We start from the raw sequence: 24,581 nt of genomic DNA, 5'->3' as shown, positions 1-24,581 counted from the left end.
AAATCCTCTTTTCACTGGATGCAAACCATTGGGGCTGATTTACATCAATATCTCCCGCTGACCAGTGTAGAGGCTTTATGGGTATTTGCATGCATCTAGTTAAGTATTAAACTTGGGGCCTCATTTCCCAAAACCAGCGTGCATAAGAAAGAAATTGTCATAGCAGTTATGAGATCATTTGGTAAGGCTCCAGTTGTTTTTTAGCTTTCAATCAGGGACGCACACAAGCAAAAATGAACTGTATGTACACAGCACAATACTGTATGTATAATATGTGAGATAGTTGCAGTTTGAGTTTAAAAGTAGCTTTTGTGGACCAGCATCATCTTAAAAACGTTATGTTTCTAAATTCAGTATTTGGCTGTATTATTATAAAAAAAAAACAGACATTTTCACAGACCAGAGACAGATTTTCCCTCTATTTGACTTGAGACCGAGACCAACTGGATGTGTTACATAGAAAAAGAGCATCTCATCTGCTTTTTGTGTTGCAAACCAAAGTGACCATCTCTAATCACTGAAAAAAGTTGGTCTAAAATCGACTGCAGAGATCCACAAGTAGTGAATGGACAGACACCCAACACAATCACTCTGACAGTCATAACCAAAACAGTTTTTATTTGATTATACAATATATACATACAGTAAATACTGCATAGAAAGAATGACAAATGTCCAGCATTTTTATAATACAAATTAGGCACATATTGTACTTTAGATATAACTACAGCAGGAAATACAGAAAGCATAGACAAACCAGGAGTCTGCATCACGTCTGTTTTGCATAGATAATAACTTAAAGAACTGTCATTGTATGTGATCCATACCACCAGCATGTCTTATATTCATAAAATGCATTCATTACATCCTAGAACACTTCTCGTATACAGTGATGCAGCCCATCTTCATGTCAAAAATGCAAATACATACCAAATGACCATTGATTTGTCATGTGTTTCACTGATCAACTGCTGGTATAAAAATTCAAATTCAAAGAGGCTTTATTGGCATGATCATGATGAAATATAGCAAACATTGTGAGATCACTCTTTCTCCTTTTTACCCTGTGTCTGTGCTTCTCTCTCTCTTCCTCTCTCCGTGATGAAGGGTGTCATCTTCTGGCAATTTGCAAACTATGCAAATGGCCTAAGGTCAGGGTTCAGATAGAATAGACGTGACTGTTTTTAAATTGTTGCACAGCACTGAGTCAATACTAAATATGAAAAGAAAGATGTAATTTGCAAAGTAAAAAAGTCTCTTTTTTTCCCCACAAGTCACAAGTGTGAGCTCAACTCCACTCAAATCCATCAATAAATAACACAACCATGCTGCTGTCCAAAGCGTTGTACAATAAAAATGCTTAAAAACAAGCATTAACATTTGCCTGCTGTACTTGGTATGCCTCAATCATTAACATAAATTATATTGCAAAAGCAACATATTTTTTTGGCATTTGGAAGACCTCTATCATTTCTAAGCTAAGAGATGTTTGTCCACTAGTGAGTTAAGAGCACAAATTCACCTGTAATTGTGCCTCATTATTTTGGTTGCAGGTCTGCAGACATACCAAATGAAGTTTACATTCAGCACTTTTACGATCATGTTCCAACTCTGTTTTTACTTGATGTTTGGTGCATTAGTCAAGATTATTATATATATTTTAAGGAATATCGGACTTGCAGTATATTGGCTAGATGGGCATAAACACAACTCTAAATGAATGTTGTTCCAGGAAGCTGGAAGTGCAAACAGGCAATTATTTGCTTAAATGTGTTATCCAAAATTCCTTTATAAAAGGAGACTGAACATTGGACTTCAGTTAATCAGATGGGCAATGAAGGTATGTCTCCTGGAAATGCAAGTAATGAGTAGATGAGTTTTGTTTAGCACTAGTGTGTAGGATTTACTGCCATCTTGCAGTGAGGTTGTAGATTGCAAGCAACTGAACACCGCTGGCCTCACCCTCGCCATTCCAAGGGAGCTGGTGACTGTAGAACCGGTGGAAAATGGAAAAGGCTGTATTTAGAGCCAGTGTTTGTCAGGTTTGGCCCTTTTGGGCTCCTGTAGAACACTGATGGTGCAATATGGTGGTTTTTATCAAAGAGGACCTGCACAATATGAAGATGTGGAGATATATTTCAGCATTTAATTGATTATTTATACACAATTTTGATGCTTTGAAGGCCTGATTTAACATGACTTCTGGTGTAAATTCTGTCTGAATACAGATACAGAGATAATTCTGTTGGCTGAACAGATACACCTACAAATAATGATGTCTCTGTGCACCTCTAGCACTGACTAAAAGAGCTGATACAAATATAAAGGTGCCTACACTCAAGAGCTAGAATGCAGCGCTGAATCCAATGATCAACAAAGATTCATGAGCGATTTTTATTTTGTGTTCCCAGTAACTGGGCCAGTCTCCCTGAAGAACCTAGTATTTATTTGAAGTATTGGCGTTATATGGTGTGTGTGGCTTTTGACTAGGCCCTGGAACACCTGAGTTGGATCTCATACCTCAGAGGGCTAAGAATGTAACAGAGTACAGCCTTTTCACAATGTGGCTCCTGTCACCACATCCTCCTGGCACCTCGCTTGTTATCCAGAGTGCGACATGGGAGATCTTATTCGAGCCGTTGAGTTTGTGGTCTTTCAGCGCCTGTCAGCAGGGCTCCCGGCCTGACACGCTCAGAGGGAGAGTGGAGCAGAGGGCATCATCTCCGCCCTCGGGGATAACATGACAGAGTGCCATGAGCAGAGAGGGATCGTGTTATTGTCTGTCATCTAAGTGAGACACTGGCTTTTGCTCCCATCTTGACATAACCTGCACAGATGAAAGGTCACCTGAGTTCAGACCTTTACTGAGACAGGCAATTGTACAGTCTTTATTTTTAACCTTTTAGTCAAAATGCAACCATAGGGATTTGTCTTTGATTTGACAGCTCATCGTTATTCCTCTTAATCTCATTTTTGGGTTCTGCTTCTTTGTCTGCATTAGGTGTCACTACTTCTGGCCTCCTATCCTCCACGGGGGGCCCAACCACCGAAACACCTCCCACAGATGAAGTTCTGCTCTTAATACTGTGCCTCCCTTCCCGGGTCATTGTTGGCTTTCCCAGAACGCTCTTCAGCTGCGCCCAGAAAAACACCTGCTGGTTGACCTGCTGTGGCCACTCCAGGTATGTCTTGGTACTCAGCATCTTCTTAAGCTTGCAGTACTTGCTGGGCAGGGAGCTGGGATCAATGGGCTCCTTTACCACCAGTATGACATCACTGAAGGTCTTTCCCATTGCTCTCTGCTGAGCAAAATACAGCTCGTAGTTGCACCATTCGCTGTTAACGAAGTGCCGGGAGAGGACAAATATTACCTGAAAAAGGTAAAAAAAAGTATTAAAATTGCACTAAGATTTTCTTCCACATATGATGAGCTATGGCTTTTGCTAGTTGGGGTGATAGTCTATGTAAGAGCGTGCCTCAAATGAAAGCTGTTATGTTCTGCATCATAATCCTTTTTAAAAAAAATTGTTTCAGCCTACCGTTACTGCTGTGTGTAGCATTATTTCTGTATTCTGACATGTATAAGTTAAATGCAAAACTACATTTTGGTACCTTGCGACTGCTTTCAATGTTGTCAATGATGTTATCAATGATCCACCTTCCTGGCATGAAGTCCCTCTCGTGAATACACAGGCGATAGGGGTTCCTGTTGTTCTCCAGACAGGGCAAGAGCTCGTCCCTCACCCAGTCTGCGTCAGAGTGGCTGTAGGATATGAAGGCGTGATAAGTAAAAGTCCCAGATTCCCCTGCTGCTTTTTCCTTGTGAGCTCTGTATTTGGCCCTGATGATCTGATACGTGGCTTTTGTGTACCAGGGGAGGTCGAAAATATAGCAAATCAGCATCAATATTAAGAGCACCGCTGCAGTGGTTGCAACACAGATGATGATAACTAGCTTGATATCACATGCCACCTGACCTGGAAAGTATTTGGATATGACTGTGTTGAGCAAGGCCTCTGGGTGGTAACACCTGTAGTTCCAAGGCCAGTCTGTGAGGTTAACTTTCCCCTTTGACATTGTGTCCTGGACAAAAGCGTGGAGCTCACATGTGCAATGGTAGGGATTGTTCCCTGCCCTCAAGCGAGACAGTTGAGGCATGTCCTGGAAGGATGCCTTGCTAATGAGACCAAACGAATTCCCATCCAAGGCAAGAGACTGCAGTGATGGGCTTTCCCACTTAGATGGGATGAACTTGATTTTATTCCCACTCAGCAGAAGCTCTTTCAGGTTGGTGGCTTTCTCAAAATATGTCATGTCCAGCTGGTCCAGTTCACAGTAGGACAGGTCCAAGTAATTCACTGTGGTGGGCAAACAACGGAGGGCTCCACTCACGAATTTATTGTGATGACCGATAAGCCGAGTGATATTTTTTTGCCAAATGCAGTTCCGATTGGTTTTAGCAGATCCCAATTTATTGTTGCTAAAATCCAACACCTGCAGCTGCTGGAACTCCTTTGTTAGCAATGACAAGTCTTCTAAGCTGCTCAGTTCATTGTTGGCTACGTTGAAGGTGTGTAGATTTGGCATGGCGCCCTTGTAATCACACCGCTGGTTGAAGATGAACTCATTCTTTAGACGATTGTTGGAGACATCCAAAATCTCCACACCTTCCATCTCGACCCAGGCATCGCAAGGCACGGAGTTGAAGTACACATACCGAATAGACAGTTCCTTCATTTTGTTGAACCAGGTGAAGCGCCAGTCAAATCGCAGCACATCAGGATTGCTGATATACCTGCAAAAAATAGAGATTTGTAGTTTTCTGTATGTGCAAATGAAAAGCTAATACTCAGTTACCCAAGGATCTTTTTTTTAAAAATCTTTTTTGATTATTGAAAATCATTAAATATATTGCTGCCTTTGTGCACCAAAGGGCTGTATGAGGAGTCTAGTTCAAGAGAAATAGTCTTTGTTGAAATAGATTTGTTATGAAGTCTGCAGCATGACTTTTATTTGACACTGGATACTAAAATCTTTTTTAGTTTTGAACTGAAATGTTTTTATATAGCTTGCATTCTTAAAGTTTCACTATTTTCCAATGTGGAAAAACTGCAATTATATGAGAAAACTGTAAGATTATGTATATGTTATGGGTTTTGGGTGAATTTGCATCAATTCTTGTCATTGCAAGATTGTGAATTCCTAGTTTATACCATACCTTATACCTTAATATAAACCTAAGCTTACACTTTTCAAACAGTACTAGTATTGCCAGTTAAGCTGCTTTTATACTGAACTGTCAGACATCATGGGGCAGTATCAACCTGCCATCATTTAAGTCTAGAAATATGTGATATTATGACAAGCAAGTGCTAACTTTCACATTAAATGAATTTCATTTCACTCTGGAACATGATGCCCCAAAATGAGAGGATACTCACCAAAGATCCAGTTTATCCAGCGCCAGGCGTGTGATGCTGGAACCTGCTCCGCTATCAACAAATGTGGGTGAACGGGCGAAGTCGATGTACTGAAGTCTCAGCCTTTTGATAGGGGCGATTTGTAAGTTCATTAAGGCCATCCTCAGGAGATTCTCATTGAATTTACCTCTGTGAAAGATGAGCTGATGCGCTGTGATGTCTTTTAAACCCTGGAAAATGTCCTCCTCTCCCATGTAGTACATGAACTCAAAGAGGTTGCGGAACTGGAGGAGGGTGAAGGTCTTGTTGGCGAGGTCACGTAACATGTGAAGGAGAGCGTTTGGTCGTTGATCTATGGCCATATCAAAGCCCATCTGCGCTGTCTGGATGACTTCTAAACTTCCAGGCTCGTAGTAACTTAGATTAGAGGAACATTTGATGGCAAAACCTTGTAACCCGATGTTCTTCAGGGGCTGAAAATCATCTTTCTTTAGACCCATCACCAGAGGGCCACCCATAGACAGAACTTGGAGTCTGATAAACTTGGAGAAGCTTTCAGCCAAAGTTGCATGCTTGTAAAGGTTATTGGACATGTAGAGCCTTTTTAAATTCAAGAGAGGAGTCAGAGCTGTGGCAGGAATTTCTTGCAGGGAGTTATTGAAGATGTCAAGATGCTCCAGTAATGTGTTGTTTGTAAAGGCATCATTGTCTATGTGTGAAATGTTATTGTACTGCAGCTGAAGGGTGTGAAGCTTAGGGAGGCGGAGGAAGTCATCAGCATGGACAGCTTGAAGTTTATTGAAGGAGAGATCTATGTCTTCCAGTGTGGATGGAAATTGCCTCCATGGGATGCTCTCAAGCTGTCTTCCCCGACAGTCTGCGGAGCGGCCAGAGTTGTAGATGTGACACAGTCCTTCATCAGAGTTAGTGGTGGGGACTGAGGATGGAGTTGGGGATGAGAATGCTCCAAAAATGAGAACACTGAAGTGAACCAATTTCCAAATCATTTTGACAGACTGTGAAGAAACAAGAAAAGGAGATATTACAAGTTAGCATTGTATTTTTTATTCCAATGAAAAAGCAGGATGTTGATCCAAATGTCTCTATGTGTTATTTCTTTCTGTTTTTCTCCCCTTTTATGTATTTCTCCAATTCCCACATCCTTTTGTTCACTTTATGCTGTTTCTCCCCTCTTGGTTTTTAATTCTCTTTTCTTTCTCCTTCTTACCTTTAATTCAACTCTATTGAAAAGGTTAACAATGGAAATAAAAGGTTGTCATCTGACAGCGAAGCTAAGCAGGACTCTTCCTTGCCCCAGAACTACAGGCCTTTTTCAAAGCTTGTATATCCAAGGTCTTAGAAAAAGAATTTGACAGCTGAGTTTTCTGTCTAGTTTCTGTCAGTTGCACTCAACAGCTCTTCTCAGAGTCTCAAATGATCTGTTAATGCGGGATGATGCAAGAAAATTTTCTTTTTTTGGGGGGAGGGGAATCTCAGTTCTGCTTTTGATCCTGTGGAACACTGTATATTGGCTCAGGTAGTGGGTGATTCAGCTTTGGATTGGTTGTCATCATACTTGTCAGACAGTTCATAATTATGCCTCATATACAGAAGCTTTATTCTGTCCTTGGTCTGATGCTGTTCGCTTTGCTCCTGATTTCTCTTGGGCATGTACTAAAGGGGTAGATAACCCCAAAAAAGCATTGCAGGAAAACAGCATGGCATAATCTCCCAAACAGTGGAAGTGTATGGTGACCCGTTTTCAAACATAAAAAAAACCCCCAACAAAATAAAAACATAAAATGCCTCCATACTACACGTCTGGTGTAAACCAAGTCTCTTAAAACATGCCAAGTTCACTAAAAAAATGTTATTGACACAATGTTTTTAGCCTGAATCTTCATTGTAGATCTTTATCTTGGAGCCATGTTCACATGCACACTGTCTGCACACCGTCACAACACACACACCCAGATCAAATGTCATGACAGGACTTTAGGAGACTTGGACTATGCCAGACAAGCAGTATGGAGACATTTTATGTTTTTTTCAGTTGTTTTTTACATTTGAAAACTGGTCACCATTCATTTACATAATTTGGGAGATTCTGCAACATAGTTTTCCTGTGAAACTCTGGCAGTGTTTTGCAGACTATTAAAATAAACCCGACTCTCAATCAGCATTGAGGGTGAGTAGATAATGACAGAATTTTCATTTTTGGGTGAACCATACCTTTAAGTTATTTTTACAGTTATCTCCTGTCATTGTTATGCAGGAGATATTCGATTATAAATTTAATTTGAGCCTCACAATGTATCAAAACTGGCTGTTCTTCTGAAGGAGCTCAGTTAGTTTGCAAAATCAAGGAATATGTGTCTCTTTACTGTAAACTGCATGAGTAAAAATAAATTGTGACCACAACAGGATGCCACTTCCCTGAAATAAGCTGCCCAGTAATTCCTGTAAACTCCCCAAAGCTGCATAAAGCCCTGAGAGACAACCGAGAAATCCTGCTGATAGAGCCATGATGTGACAGAGAAAAGAAGCAAATCATGATGTCTGCCTCTACAAAAATCTTTGATCAATTTTCTGTCAGTTCCCATTAAATCAGAAATGTGCCTTTGTAGAATTAACTGACATTTAGTTTCCTCCGTAGGGTAAGTGAAGCTTGCAAGAAACACAACAAATAACAGGCCTGTATACATCACTCTACAGTCATTATGTGCTCTCAGGCAGCAAATTTGCAGTGAAAAAGACATCAGACTCATCCATATGAAATAGACATTTTCATTGGTCCCTCCACTATACAACAGCACTTTGAGCATTACACACTTCACTTACCCTCTTAAGACCAGTTTCCTTAAGGCTGTTCGAGCAGACTCCTTCAAATCCCTTCCCCTAAATCTTTATTTATATTGTTGGTCCAAGGTACACACTGTTTTGTCCCTCACGTGCGGGAGTCATCAATCTTTATAACCTCCGTTAAACAAACAGTGTTAGTTTTATCTGGCCCACAAGTGACTTGAGTAAACATTTATGTCTGCGAGGATATGGGAAATGTTTCTTTATTTATTTTAGGTAATCTGTGACAGCTTGGACAACCACAAGAACAAACTAGAGCGGGAGATCAATACATTTAATTTAATTTTGGCATTTAACTAAATTAAAATCAGTTTACAACAGCTACAAAAACGTAAATATTGATGGGATGATGATGACTATTGTTTGTAGCTTTTCCAGAGAAGAAGAATCACGTTATAATTAAGATAAGCTGATGTGTACAGTGTTTGGTTGCTCATAGTCATTACATTATCAAAACCAGATTACATTCACATACTGTATGCTTGTATTACATATTTTCTTCAGCCTTGTGAGCAATAAGTAAAATTGCCACGTCAAAGGTCACTGTACATATGCACATATTCTGCACTTTACTACTTTTTGCACTTCTGGTTAGATGCTAAACTGCATTTCACTGTCTCAGTTCTCAATGACAGTAATGTTGAATCTAATCTAAATTAGCTATCACTAGCTAATCCATACCTGTCAACCCTCCTGCTCTTCCCAGGATTCTCCTGTATTTTACCTTTCTCTCCTGCTGTCTCCTGCTGTGTTTTTTTTTTATCTTTCTAAAAGAAATTCAGTAAAAAGTAAAAGGTAGGTATACCCTGCCTCTCGTAAAGCAGGTGGCTGTATGTAGAACACTATTTACTGATGAGAAATCGTTCAATTAAATGGAACCTGCAAGAAGAAGGCGAGAGAGGAGAAGAAGGAGTCTCTCATGTAGTTAATAAAGAGCAATGTCAGTCAAAGTCGTGCTTTTTGTAAAATATGCTGCACAGATTTTCATGTATGACACAGAAGGAAGAGCGATGTGAGCCAGCATGACAAATCAGCCAGGCATAATCACACCCAAGTCACTTATTCAGTGCAGGAACAATTTAACCCAGTCATTGTTGCACTGACATTTTAAAGAAAGCAGTTGCCTAGTGGTGATTTTAGGATTCACTGTTTACCCTTGTCTAAATGTGAGGGGTAAGTGGACAGTGGTAGGGATGGTGGGATGACCTGGTGTGGAGTGCCAGAAAATATCCCTTTATTTTCAAACCTTATTAATGGCACCCTGTGTTTAGAGTGTAGTGATCAGCTTCCTTCCTTGACATATAAATATTGACTGAGCGAGACAAAAGCAGACGTAATGTGGCTTTATTGAAGACAATAGAAACACTGTTCGGCTGTCTAATCTGATCAGCAGTGGACAGCTGGTCCTGGAAATTGACAGTAGATTAGATAAACATCAATAATATTTGCTCAGTGAAACTCCTCGCATAAAAGGCCCTGTTGTAAAATGAGGTTGTAATATAACCTGGCAGCAACAAAGCTTTTGGAATCGATACAGTTTTCAGGTTATTTAAAATTCATTTATTTGAATTTGAGGCATTCAACTGGACTTCATGGGCTTTTGCACAAAATGTAAAGATTATTTTTGTGTTAATGACAGTTTTTAAGTTTAAGTCCAGGTCTAGCGGTAGAGACTTATTGGTACTGTATTATGGGTACATAATTCCTCAGAAACAAAGATGAAATAATCAAAGAACTGATCAGAACTTTGATGCAGCCTACGTCTTTCTGATCTGCTGTTTAAGATCAAATGTATGGAAGTCAGACTGAAAGGAATCCGGTCAATTTTCAAAATAAAACACCCTGTGCAGACTTCCGATCATAAAAGCAGAAAAGAAAAGAAACAATTTAACTATGTAGCCCACTTTTCCATCCTGAAATCTGAGCAAGTCAACATAATCAGGCGGACAAATTTCCCCGCTGCTGAAGCACTTCTGAAACACTGCTGGTGGAACATGCAGCCGTGTGGAGGGAGGATCAAAACTGCGGCGCACGTCTCACATCTACATCTCTGACTGACGGACATTTTGGCATTAGCACATCTCAAACTGGTGACTTTTTTATCACTGGCAAGTCTGTATAACCATAATCTTCAAGCATGAGTGCATCAAGCTCTGAAGCGATAAAACTTCCACAAACTCTATCTATTCTTTGTAGTTTTTTATGTGTTATCTATTTATTTATTTTATCTCACCTTTATTTAACCAGGCAGGTCATCAAGAACAAATTCTTATTAAGTGAAATGAAATAAAAGCTGCCTCAGAACCTGCGTGTTCCTGACCCACATACGTCTTGTTGGCATTTTGAGTTCATGACCTCCACCTGGTTTGACATTAACCTGCCTGCAGTAGGAGTTTTGGTATCAGGACCTGATGAAGGATTTGTGGTTAATATGTGCATTTATTTGTGCATGAGAACCTCCCTGGTCTGTGCTGCGTGCAGTTTTATCTGCAAAAGGAATGTGAACAAGTGTGTTGGGAATGTTGCAGCCCTGTTCTCTGTTTCATTCATGAGTATTATTTTCCACAGCTTCAGCGATGTGTCGCAATCACCAATCTTAATGTCAACACACCGTTTAAGTATACAGGTTTTAGGATTTCTACGTCATACAATCTCGAACGCCTACACATGCGGCTCATTGTGTAAACATACAAAATAAACGGCCCTTTTCCTGGTCAATATTTTTCTCGTGCAAGTTGGCCCCTTGCCAGGTTCATATAGTATGAGCTGGAAACCCCCAAAGAGCATGTGGCCAGGTGAAAAAAAATATATTGTCTGCACCTGAGAGAGAACTTTCACAACTTTCCTGTCATGATTAAAATCTAGGTTGACAATACCTGGCAACAATGACACAGTTCATCTTTGGACCCAGTCGAACAGGTGTCACAGCAAAAGGATTTAAGTTCAAATTTGGCAATTGTTGTGTGGGAAGAATGAGTTCAATACATAAGTGCAAGTTTCACTAAGACAGTAAGTCTCATTGTTTGTAAGGTGCACTCCCTGAAACTGCTGTGACAACTTAATGGCTAATAATTTTTTTTACGAACCAAAGATGTTAAAGAAACATCTTAAAGCTTTCAAGCAAATTCATTAGCGAGGCAGACCCTGCATGGAGCAAACAGAAAAGAGTGTTTGGTCTTTCTAAGCAAATGGTATCTCAGAAAGGAAAGCTGTTAGAAGTGGGGCTTCTTTTGCTTTTGCAAAATCAAGTTTAGCAATGACATGCTATCAAAAAGAAACTTCACAGTAACACATGCCCGCCGTAAAACCATACACATCACAAGCCTCCATGAATGCTGGGAATTTCTCTGACTTTCAAAGCCGCGGCGTCCGTAATGTAATGCGGGCAATTTAGGACATCACAGGCTCAGCTTGTCGGACTCAGCTCTACATTGTCAGGCTTCGCTTTCATCATTCTGCTGTATGATGCTTGGCAGAACATTCATCAGCTTCAGGTGATTGATGTTAAGCTTGTCGGTCGTCAGCTTCTGCGAGAGTTTGTGCACCAGAAGTGTGGTGCAGTTAATTATAATATGTTTGCCACGATCATTAAGGGGGAGCGTTTAATATGTACTCAAAAAAAAAAACACATGCAAATGATTAGCAAATCTTCATTAGACTGTGACTTGTAGCATGACGTAGTACTTTTGTAACACTTTAGTATATCAGAAAGATACATCAAATGCATTAAAATTGAAGTGCAGCTGAATTTAGCTTCTATATGTGAATTTCTATATGTGAATTCTTAATTCCATTGTGCAATACTTAGGTGTATTATCATTATTCTATGTGCAGTATGAATGTTCCCTCCATGCAATAGTGTAAATTCAAGTACTATATTCCTTAGTTTAAATTGTTCATATTGTTTTATATATTTCCTCTTGCTTATATTTTTATATTTTACATTTGATGCTGTTTTATAATTTTGCTGACATTGTCGACTAATGTGGGGCTCTATGGCATTATTTTTTATTTTTTTAAAAAGCAGGTTAACATCCTCTAATCAGAATTGGGTGGCCCACCTCACACAGCTCCCTCTTGTCAAATTCATTTTCATTCACAGGAGTTTATTTTTTGCTAGCCCTCTACTTAGTATTTTTACATTTTGGCGCTGTTGTCGACTGTATAAGCTCCTCCAGACTGCAACAGAAGGGCCACGACTCACCGACACTGCCCCGCTGAAACACACAACCTGGACAGCGCGGCCTCTGTGCAGCTTCTCTGCAGCCTCTCTGAGCTGCTAGCGTTAGCTTTGCTAGCTACAACATTTCAAAAAGTGTGCTTCTGGTGACTGTCAAAGCTCCAGCGGACTCTCTGGTTTGAAGTGTTTCTCGGTGGGCACAGAGAGTCTGACTCACAGCAGCTGCTCATGGGTGGTTAGCTCTGACTACTATCTGAGCAGTGATCACGCTCTCTGGTTGCTGTCGTAACCGTAGTGGTTGTCCTGTGCAGCCCCGGCCTGCCTCCCTCCTCCACATCTTGGCCTGTTTTAAATTTTTCAAGATTGTGTCGTGGGTAGCATTTTAAAAAAGAGTACTCCACTGATTTTAGCATTGAATTATAACCCTGTCAGACTCACGATGATAGACAGGCTTTAAAAAAAAAAGGATCAAAATCAAGACCTCAAAATGAACCAAAGCTTGGCACGCATTCTGATTCCTTGTCAAAACCTACTGCCTGTATTATCCACAATGCAACAGGATCACCAGCAGCTGGGTTGGAGGTGTGGGTATGTTACAAGAGTAGCAGCTAATGTAGCCTTGAGCCCCTAGCCTCAAGCAGAGATGAGGTGTGGTCAGATCATTTCTTTGTATCTCAACATGCTGAGATCAGATTTGTAGTTTCATCCCCAACCGCCATCGCCTCGAGTGACATCAGTCGAAGCTGTTTTCACTGCTCCCTCTGCAGCTACAAAAGGCTTTGTGGAAAAAAAACAACCTTTTTTTTCAAATGTGCAGTACCACTCCTTAAGACCTGTAAACAGACTTTGATATGAAAAATCAGTGGCGCTCCCTTTCAAGTACAACTTCAAGTGATTATACTGTGATGTGTGCACATATTATGCGTTGATGTTCAAGTGTTGGATTAGCGAGCCGCGCATGAGCTTGAATTGTCTCACGGTCTTGGATGCAAAACTCATCCAGAATGATGATCAGTTCACTTTTATCTGCACAGATCTTATTTTAATAGGGCTAAAATGTACACTAATCACAGAATTGACAATATTGCTTGTCCAGCTAAACTCATAGCAACTCAGTGTAATGTACACGCTGCACTCTAGGCTCCATACTGTGAGCTGGTAGTCTTGCAGTAAATTACCAACCAGACAATGAAAGAAACCAGAAATGGCTCCATCATTGATTAAACTATGATATCTCTCTGATATGCCACGACTGGCGTCATCCAGGCCATGTCTGATATTTACACAGCAGTCAATAGTTGGTGGCAAACAGCTCTTTCATTGACATGTGTTGGCGGCACTTTGCCGACTGCCTCTGTACGACATATTAATCTGACAGCAGACTTATTTCAGCAGAGTTCCTTCCTCTACTTTAATAGAGCTCACTTGAGCTGTGAACACTCTTTCCCAAATCATCATGTTCATCCTCAGACGCTCCACATGTTTATGTGCTCAAACAACATTTTCCCATTTACCCCTAGTAGTATTTATCCATACCATGCAGATACAGATCTGTTTTTCCAGGTTTTGATACGGCTGCTTCTGAGATTTCTGCTGCCACCCCCATAAATTAAATGAATTTAATTTCTCATGATCAAAACATTTGTTGTTTTTTTTTCTCAATAAAAAATAAAAAATCAGCATTTGCTTTTTCTCTCAGCGGCAACATTACTGTTGATGAACTGGAGCAGTACCTGCAGGTTTTTATGAGAACTACTAAGCTATCTGTTAGAAAGTAGATTCAATGAAAACTGTCCACAACAAGAGAGACAGGTATATAAAACTGGACGAATGAAACCAAAACTATATGCATGGCTAGATTCTACTTGGGATGGATGAAAAATGGGTGAAGTGACCATTTAAACGTGCACCATGCTGTGTTTTAATTTAACATATGTACTCTTATCGCATATTATAGTCAAAAACGTGAAAAGAAATCCATCTTAACTGTTTTTATCTGTTGGTAATGAGGGTGGAGAGGAATTCAGGAGGAGCAGAGCATCATCTTCCAGAAAGGAAAAGAGTGACAAGGCAAAATCCAAAGTGTACTATCAAAACATCAAGAAGAACTTTAAGTCTGAGCATCTGACTCAGCCCAGAAGATATTTTGATTTGTCATAACAGGAAAAGCATAAGTGGAACTAATAACATTTAGCTTATTAGTCATCCTCTTTCAAAATGTATCCGCTGACTCACGGGGATGACAAAGTGAAAATTTCTCTAATGCTTTATCAGTGTATGGCTTTAGGAAATACACATCTGACATGCTGAGCAGGTGAAACAAACTGTTCAGGTGTCTCAGCTCTTGTGTTGCACATGCTGGCTCATGATCACAGCTGAGTGCTACACCCTACTGGAACAGAGCCATTATCGATGATTCTAGTTTCATCTGAGCCTTTCCTGCTATGGCGAGATAATATCTCCCACGAGAGAGATCCATGGGATTCATGGGGAATCTTATACTTTCAACTTTTTTGTTTCAGTTGTTCATATTTGTAAAATAAATAAATGAATGAATAGACGATACTTACGAATGCAGTTTCAGGGATAACCTTGTTTCAGGGATATCCGGTCTTGTATTCACTCAGTAACAGTTGTTCCATGGCTTCAACATTAAAAGAGTTCTTTATATTAAAAGTTTTAGTTCCCCCAAAATCTAAATATTGTTGCCTCCAAAAAGGAACAATGTTCAGCACAGAACAATGTGTACTGTATTAGTGTGATTTGACTCCACCTATACAGGGTACTATTGTCTGTGCTCTGTGATGTGTGACTCTGTCTAGTGAATGAGTTATCAATGAATGAGTAATACTAGGACAAGCGGAAACACTTACATCCAGTCAAGTGATTTCAAACTAATGTCAGACTAACCAAGCCAATGCTTTGGTTCAGTGAGCAGACTCAAAAATTAGGTGGGTTTGGATGTTTTCACACTTTGGCAAATTAAAAAGGTTTTCTTTTTAGATACAAGGCAGGTTTTCTTAATGTTTTCTACATTCAATGAACTGACGCAGCTGCTTTCAGACTCAAGGTTTTCCCTGTTAAAAGAGTTTTATGGGGAGAGTTTTCCCTTATCCAATCAAGGGTCTAAAGGAGAGATTGTACAGTAAAGCCCCCTGAGGAAAATTGTGATTTCTGACCAGGCTTGGGGAGTAATGGATTACATGTAATGGGATAATGTAATTAGGGATGTTCCTGTCAACTAATTTCACTGTCAATTAGATGACAAATTAAAATCAGACTAGTCGGCTAGTCTGACAACAAGAAAACACTCACAAAGTGGTTCAAATTGAGCACAGTTTATTAATTGATAATAACTAGTGGTGGGTGACATGATAAACATCAATGTGACAAATAGTTTAACCAGCTAATATTTCTGGTGCCGACCAGCAAGGGTGGCAATGTTTAATCGTGTACTTGACTAATCGCACACATCCCTAAACATAATCAACATACTAAAAAACTGCATTCCATAACATTTACAGAAAAACAAAGATGTAGTCAGATTGGGCTGTATAAATTAAAATGTTTTCTAAAGGTGTTCAATGAGACAAGTTCGGAAAATGCACCCAAATAAGTCTTGCTAACCCTATCTAATAAAGTCATTTTTGTAAAAGAGGAGTCAGACTCATGGCTTCAAGTTCTAAATAATAATTCATTTGGTCAAAAACAAATAGATTTGCTCCATGCAGTTACCCTGTGCCAAAACATGCTGTTCACACAGTTACATGATAATAAACTTTATCGCCAAATAATTAAAAATCTGTTCGTAGAGAAAGATAAAAAGAGACTCCTGACACTGATCAAATGTAGTAAAATGAACACAGTGGGTTAAAATAAGCTGATAATCAAGGGGACTAGATGTGGTTCAGACACACAGAAAGGGGATGGGGTGATACAACCATCACCACCACCCGTGCCAATGACAGAAGACTGAATGAAAAATAAATTCAAATCATGTGAGTGAGAAGGTTCTGCAGTCTGAAGGATCTTTCCCACTGTCAGCTGCACACTTCTCTAGGGAACGAAAAATAAAAAGGTTTGCCTTTAAAGAGATGAATGCGGCTCTTCTAAAACAACTGAAGCTACAACACATGAGCAAACGACTGCAATAAATTACGCTTTTCTAAATAACCTAATCTGAAAGCGCAAAACAGCAGCAGGGATTCAATGAGTTCAGGATGTAAGCAAACCCCCAAGAAACCAAAGCGGCCTTGCCCTTAATTTGTGCTCGCTTTCAATAAAGTCTGCAGCTTGTAACCCTCTAAAAAATATCTTTAGCCTTGCAAGAACATGTGCAGTATCTGTACCTCGCAGTGTTGCAGAGGAAACTCCACAGGCATTAACAGCCAGGCAGTATTTACACTGACAGCTGCTCAAAAACTGCCTGAAATTAGTTTAGTCACCATTGGAGCTGCACAGGTGCCAGAAATTAAGCAGGCTGATTGCCTGAAGAGACGGCTTGTCTTAAAGGATAAAACTGGGGTTAGTTGAACTTTTGATTATTACCAACAAATCCCAAAATAAGACCAAAATCAACAATCGAACTGCCAGCAAGTATTGCCTGTGTAGCAAAAGCTTGAAATAGATTACGCCTCGCTTGTCATCTGAAAAATATCTGATTTAAATAAACTCTTGCACAACAATGGAGTTTTAGGACACACAGTCATGAGCTCTGACAGGTTTTGGCAACACAATAGTGGGATGTTCATTGTTGGTTTTGGCCTTTTGAGGAAATTGGTTGATAAAAACAAGACTCTGAATCACCAATTACTGAAATGTCTTCTGCAGAAAACATGAATTTCTGTACCAGATTTCCTGGAAATCCATCCAGTACTTGTCAAGACATTTCAGTCTTGAGTAAAGTTGTTAAATGACAACTCAGCAGGTGATACAGATTAAATAAATACAGATAAATAAAGATAACACATAAAATAAGCCCTATGGATGTAAACCTGCCACAACGCAAATCTTTACCAAAATGGCATGTTTCATAGATGCGATGTAGCTCGCTAGTTTGATCCCTGAACCAGCAAGATAAATTTATTTTTTAATTTAATTATTTAAGATCCCCACTGGTTTTTGCCGTACCATTCTCTCTGGGGTCCACACAAAAGACAAGACATTGAAACATCACATTATACAAATATCAACAAGTGGAATTAAATAAAATAAAATAGCAGTTCCCTCACATTTGATAGGGTGACCACAATAGTGAATGTTAAAAACAAATAATGATAGCAAGAAAATCAAATATAGGAAGAAAAAAAAAATAACACAATACTAGTAGTGTACATTTAGGCATTTATCAAAATTAATTGATCACAATTATTTTAGAAACAATAACAACATTGCTTTTGGAAATTTGGCACATTTCAGTTGGGTTGATTCTTTTCTCTTTTTTTCAGCTTGGTCAGTGTAAACTATAGTCAATATAGTCAATATAACATGCAATTATGATATAAATTGTTTTAATGAAAATCAATTATCAGAAAGTTCTAACTTGCTGATAATTGTGTCAGCAACAATGAAGTGAGAGCAGGTTGCATATGTAAAAGATGCATATAAAAATCTAAATTTCCACTCTAAATGTATCTTAAGCTGAAATTTCAGTCTTAAATTAGTTTGTTTGATAGTGTATTTGTGAATTTGCTAGGAATAATTTATATCATATAACATTTGATAGAATAATGTCATTTTCAACATGACTTTACTTAAAATAAGGCACAAAAGGTTGTTTCACTAAAGTAAAAATTCATATAGAAATATTTTTAATAATATAACTATTATTTTTAAAGTGGGTTTTTCAAAAGTAGTAAAGATTTCCATGTCAAAAAATGTGCTTCTCATGGATTTTGCACTTGCGGGCCGGCCGCTGCCTGCAGTGCACTGATCGTCCACCAGAGGATAGAAGACATGTCTCAGATTACACACAACTGGTTTTTCAGGAAAGCGTCGATCATATTTTGTTGCAGAGGTCCAAATAAACATATAAATATAAATAAACCAAATAGACCTTATTCATTTTGACATGCAACAGGTTCTGCTCCTTTCAGCTCAAACACAGTCAGGATGCTGCTTTGTGCACACCGGTGGTTCACTGGAAAAGGCTCTTTTACTCTAAATAAAACTGGACCTAACGCCTGTGTTTACCCTACTATTTCATATCAATATGACTGCTGTGCAAAAGGGCTATGTTTAGAATTATCCTTTGAACTGCGTTTCTGTACTTCCCGTCAGACAGGTGGACTGCTGAAAGACAGTTCTGTGAAGGTACCGAATGTCCTCAGGTTATTTTGGCTGGAATATCATATGTATGTATGTTCCAGTAAAGGAATGAGAACAGTGACACACTTGTTCAAATCACCGGGCTGACACGGGCTGAGTAATACTCCCAGTTTGTTGTTGATCCAAAAAAAAATTCTACACTTTAAAATGACAGAAAAATCTTTAACTCTGGTCGACTCTACTTAGAACTGTTATTGTGTTTTGGCCTGATGTCGGGGAAGATTGCTGAACAGCTCTTACTGTAACGCTGCATGTGACACATTCCTGGCCAGTGATAATACCTCTGTTCACACAATGCCTCTGCTTTACCAGCACCGTATCTAAAACCTTCAAACTATTCACTCCAGCCATGTCATCATACACAAAAGAACAATTACTGTGTGATGCTTGTGAAGGTTGACTAGATGAGGATGGATGAAAGTAAGGGAAACATCAGACTGTAACTCTGATAATTTGTCATTAATATTTAGAAGTTGAGCCACAGGATGACATAAATGCGCAGTGTGACAGGTGTGTTGTGTCATTTTAAATGTCTTTTCAGCAGCTAAGATTATTATGAAGCTTAAGGAGCTTACAAAGACATTTTTATTACAAATTCATCCTGCAGTGGCAGCTGCACTTTCCATCATCTGGTTTAAAACTGGCTGAATGACATCAACAATCCATTAGTTATGATAGCCTACTCAGTGCAATAAAAACACAAGAATAATACTCTTACTTATTTTACAAAAAAAAAAAACCCAGAACATTTTAATAACTAAAAGCTGGAATTATAGCTTAAATAAATGATTTGATCATAATAATTTCAAAGATTCATGTGGTATTCATAGTAAAACAGGTGTTTTTCAGCAAATTTAAACTGAACTAAATTCAACAAGATTCATCTTCTATATTAAAAAAAATTAAAAAAGTTTCAAAAACAAACGTGAGAGAGAAAAAGTCTGTCAACTCACCTTGAGATGGACGGTCTGTTCTTCTTCAGTTTGACTTTTCAAAACACATTTTTAACCTGCGCTGTGTGTAAAGACGCTCAGTGAGGAGTGACTCAACGCTGGATGAGTCGGCCTCTGGCAGCTGTGTATGTGTTGCTCAGGAATGTGGAAAGTGTCAGGGGAGGAATTTCTTCTGCCTCAGAAACTACACATAAAAAATAAAAAACAGAACAGACTTGTAAAAAAGGATGTAAAAGGAAAACTGTCACTACATTCAGAAATGTCTTTTTTTTTTTTACATTGTTGGGACCTTGCAGACAGATTTGGTTTTATTTGTCCAGATTTCGAGTGAAGGATTTCTGCCTTTAATTCAGTAAAGTGAAAATTATGGAATGTGAACAGAAACTAATCTGTATTAATATAATATAAACAATAGAAAAAATCAGCAGCAATGTTCCTGACCAGTGTTGGTAAAATCAATTATGGATGGTGGAAAAAAGTCGTGGGTGAAAAACAAAAGAAAGGAAAATAACAAGAATAATGCATCAGCATTAATGTGCTGTTTTGCTTCCACTGCTGCTGTTCATGATTGCAACATAATTTTATCGAGCTCTGAACGCGGGTTTGCAGATTTGCTGAAGGTGGAAAGGTCCACAGCGATTCTCCAGATGGTCTTGCTGTAGAAACCAGGAGTCTTTTGGAGCAGCTCATGAGTATGCAAGGGGGGGCATTTTAAATCCTGTGTTGCAAGGCTTAAAAAATGAATGAATGTATCCATGCTGTTCCAGGTGTGCATAAAAATATGCAGGATTTCGGAGTGCTCTGAGAGTGCACCGCTGCCAACAAGTTGTTCTGAGCTGGAAGAGTGAGCATAATCTGTTGAGAGTATGGAGGTTGCTTTTTGCCTCTGCAGCTGCACAGCAGTGTTGTTTTTGATTTGTTTATCGTGTTTCCCTGCTGTTGTTTGCCTCTTCACAACCTCGATGCTGCAAGCTTTTGCTTTTGCAGTCGCCAGCTCTGAGCCTGTTTGATAAGGCTGAAGCTACGGGTCAGGTCACTGCTCTTACCTAACGGGTCTGGTGCTTTTTATTTTGTTTGTGTCACCTCAATTTAACCTGAGCCCAAATATAAGCTACTCCTAACTCCCAGTGGTTTTCTGAGATGCTCAGATATCAAATATCAGTATCCAGCAGCTATCATCTAACAATGATTTAGCCTCTGGGGACAACAGTCAATGTTTCAGGGCTTCCAGTTTAGCCAGGAGATATGAGACGTCGTCTATAATCGGACTGATATCTGCTTCAGGCCATCATATGTTGTTTTTATCATCAGCTGTTTTGCTTGCAAGCAGTGGGCCACATGCATCAATGTTTTATTCTCTCTTGTATATGTTCTTTCACAGAGCAAAGAGGAGAAATAAAAGAATCGCACATGGGATTCATGAAACATGCTGACAGCCAAGATGGTTCTTACCCACCCAAGTACGTTGAGGAGTCACAATAATTGGATGTGCATGCAAGGAAATTAGCAATTAGCTTGTGGAATTGCTCCAGTAAATCCATATAAGAGCGGCGGACTTGGGTTCCATGTGCAAACCACAAACCAACAAGCCGCTGACGTTTGATGTTGCACTCAGGAAAAAGGAGAAAAGGAAGAAAAAGGAAAGGGAATGTCACCAAAGAGCAGCGAAAATAAAACAAAAAACGGAGATAGACATTGGGGCCAGCCTCTCTGTCGTGGTTGCAGTCTGGTGCAGCCAGACTTTGTAACGGCACACAGGTTTTGATTAATCTATCCTGGTGACCTTATCATCTTATCTCAAGTTAAGCCTGTTATCCTGAAGCCCACTGCTCTTAAAATACACACACTGGACTTTAAGTAAAGTGGCTGCTTGTCTCACTGCTCATTGCTTGTCTCACTGCTCATGATTTCTTTCGACTCAGACAGACATTTACTCATTCGGTGAACATTCAGCATCAATTTTAACTGTAATTAATGTGAAATGGGCAAACTAGAACAGTTATTCTGGCTCAGAATAGAAATTTCAAAGGGGGCACTGTAGCTAGATATGCAGACATATCACAGTCTTTTTATGATAAATTACAGTAAATATATTGCAGACTTCTCCTTTCAATTTTGATCTTGCATAATAACAAATAGGAAGTGTGAAAGTTTTGATGAATGCCACAAAAGTTCTTCAACTGCTCTAACACAAAATTTAACATAAAATATGTGCCCACGCACAATTCATACAAATGATTAAAGTGTAAATGAAGATGCCTCCTGAATGGTTTTTCAAGATAAAGGTTGATTTTAGTGCAAATAAATTAAAAAATGCTGATAAAAAGATAAAATAATCGTCAGATGATAGTTAGTGGGTTCCAAGACTATATTTCAGTGAATGCCTTCCGCATCTTTTAGTCTCCACTCAGGCTGTTTAACTGTGAGCGACCAAACGTGATTGGTCAACACTCCTCAGCCTACAAAGAGACACCAAAACGCTTCAGGTATCAAAATCTTTTCCCTGCTGACAGATTCTGCATTCATATGCAGATAACTCTTTGTAGAGATTAACCTCAACCCAACCTTACTATATCCTCAGTCAGAGTTTGAAGGCTTGGGTAAGTGTCTGAGGGGCAAACAAACTTTTACACAAGAGATAACTGCAGATTGGTTGTGGTTTGCGATCTGTGCAGCCTGTATCCTCAGTGTGATTTTCACTGCAGTTGGCAAAAGGAGTCTGCAATGAGGCAGTAAGAGAAGCAGCTGGATTTCAGTCATTTCAAGTTAAAGCTCCTCCATCAGGTAATGGAACTTTCTCACAGTCAGAGTCTTCTTTTTTTTGTCTTTGAATCCATTTCAACAAGGACATTTCTGGCACTTTTTTTTGTCTTCACACCATTTTTCAGACAGGCAGCGGTGATCAAAACTCCACATGATCCCATCACGGTCGAACGGGGCCGACACACCATAAGCATCAGCTCAATTCAAGGGCTGCTCTGAGTAATCCGCAGAACGTGCCATCAGCAGTTTTCATACGGTTGATGACTGGTGTGTTTCTTTGGTGGGGAATATTTCCAATAAAAATTGTCAAGGAGAAAGATATTTAAAAATCTGGCCAAGTAAAGCTCAAACTGTCTCCATCGGTAGATATGGCAGGAAAAGGTAAATGAGAAAATGTTGTAATTAGGGTGAAACTACCCTTTAACACAATACAAACAGTTTATAATTCTCGGATTATTTAACTGCCTTTACTCCTCCGCACTGTGTTGAGAGACATGACATCTGGAAACAATTGCAATGGAATATTGTTTGGTTCATTTTGAGGTCATGGATTTAAAATCTATTTGTGTTTCTGCAATGGCAAACACTGAGAAGATTGACATGCGAACTTCTCCACTGGATGTGTGTTTATGAGTGTATATAAGAGACAGCCCTGATTTTGCGTTTTGTGTGTGTGTCTCCCTGATAACTGCAGTTAATTTAAAAGAAAAGAGGATTTATAGTTAATGACTCCTTGTGCTAATGCGTGCCTAATTTCAGCCAGAAAATATGAATAGAGATTCGGATGTAAACAGTGAGGTTGCAGAGGAAGATAGAGAGTCGTATTCACGGGTTTCGACAAAAGCACCTCTTTGTTCTTGAGTAGAAACTTCAGGAATTGATTGACTTGTGCAACAGGCCACTTTAACCTCTGATGCCTCTCAAGACTGTCTACGAGTCAACAAGATAAAGTTCAGGCTTTTAAATGTTGAAGAATGTTTCGATGTCTTTTATAATTCTGCAATTTTTTTTCTTCATTTTCATGTTAGATTGCTTATTGTTCGTCTTACGTCTGCAACTGTGCCGCTGTCTTTCTTGCACAGCCCCACAGATTTTTAATCCCATTTCAATCTTGAATCTTTTACTCTTAAAGGAAAAATCTGTGATATATATAATGACTGTAATAAATCATAAAATGAACATGATGTGTCATCAGAGATAAAAGAAATATGCTAAGTTGAAAGACTTGCTTCACTTGACATGATCGCTACAGCTGCGGTGTCCTCCTTTAAAACTTACATTATGGACAGGAATAACTGTTTTGTTATGTCTGTTTCACATTAATCAGAGTTCAAATTAATGCAGAACTTTCACAGAATAAGTAAGTGTCTGTTTATGAGCCTTAAGAGATCATTAATATTCTCGTAGAAGGCGTAGATGTTTATTACTGTTAAACTGAGCAAAATGTAAATGGAGTTTGGCAGACAGTGAGGCAGGCAGCCACACAACTCATCATCCAGAGTGTGTTTTTTTCAGAACAGTGGGCTTTTGTTTTCAGGATTACAGGCTTAACTTTACATTACATTGACAGACGGTTGACAGTTATAAACAGCTGATCAGTTTACAGCGGAGGGTTTGTTGTCACTCGTCATTGTCAGTTTACAAGGTTGAGCACAACCTGTGTTCCTACAGAGCTCCTGCAGTGGTCCTGTGTCTGCCGTGTCAGGGGAGGAGGGACCCGAGGGGAAACAACTCGCTTCAACCATAAATTGCATATTAAGCAGGATTACAGCCAATTTAATATACAGTCTATGGCTGCAACTCGCTAATTGAATGGCTGTACTTGTTTTTGTATATGCAGTTGCTACATATTGCTCATTTCAGCTCCTGTATTGAGTAACCAGGTCACGATCTTTGGAAAAAGACAATGGTTTTGATTATTTTCAGGTGTATTTTTTGGTGCTTGGAGCAACACATTACTTGAGCCATTCAGCCTGTCTATATTAGAGAGAAGGCAGACATCTCTGCAGACGATATCTCCAAAACTCTGCAACTCACACAATAAAAATCTGGATAGATAATTAGCACTACAGGCCA

General features: G+C 39.2%; 1 protein-coding gene and 1 long non-coding RNA gene across 2 annotated transcripts in view; one reads left to right on the top strand and one right to left on the bottom strand.

Annotated features, from left to right (window-relative positions):
• Positions 1 to 1,894: 1,894 nt before the first annotated feature.
• tlr18 (toll-like receptor 18) lies at positions 1,895 to 6,427 on the bottom strand. The gene is made up of 3 exons (XM_084727580.1): positions 5,442 to 6,427; positions 3,613 to 4,795; positions 1,895 to 3,371 (listed from the first exon to the last, which is right to left on the bottom strand). Exons 1-3 carry the CDS (start codon positions 6,425 to 6,427, stop codon positions 2,907 to 2,909), a joined length of 2,634 nt encoding a protein of 877 aa, XP_084583706.1. The 3' UTR covers positions 1,895 to 2,906.
• Positions 3,047 to 24,581, top strand: part of LOC146322167 (uncharacterized) — a 78,919-nt gene continuing 57,384 nt past the window's right edge. Inside the window, exon 1 of the long non-coding RNA XR_014771429.1 lies at positions 3,047 to 3,182. This is a non-coding gene — a long non-coding RNA (uncharacterized LOC146322167). The remainder of the gene's footprint in view (positions 3,183 to 24,581) is intronic.

Source organism: Lutjanus erythropterus, chromosome 9 (assembly GCF_056507025.1).
Source record: "Lutjanus erythropterus isolate fLutEry1 chromosome 9, fLutEry1.hap2, whole genome shotgun sequence".
Lineage (NCBI taxonomy): Eukaryota > Metazoa > Chordata > Actinopteri > Lutjaniformes > Lutjanidae > Lutjanus > Lutjanus erythropterus.
This window is presented reverse-complemented; position numbering and strand designations above follow the sequence as displayed.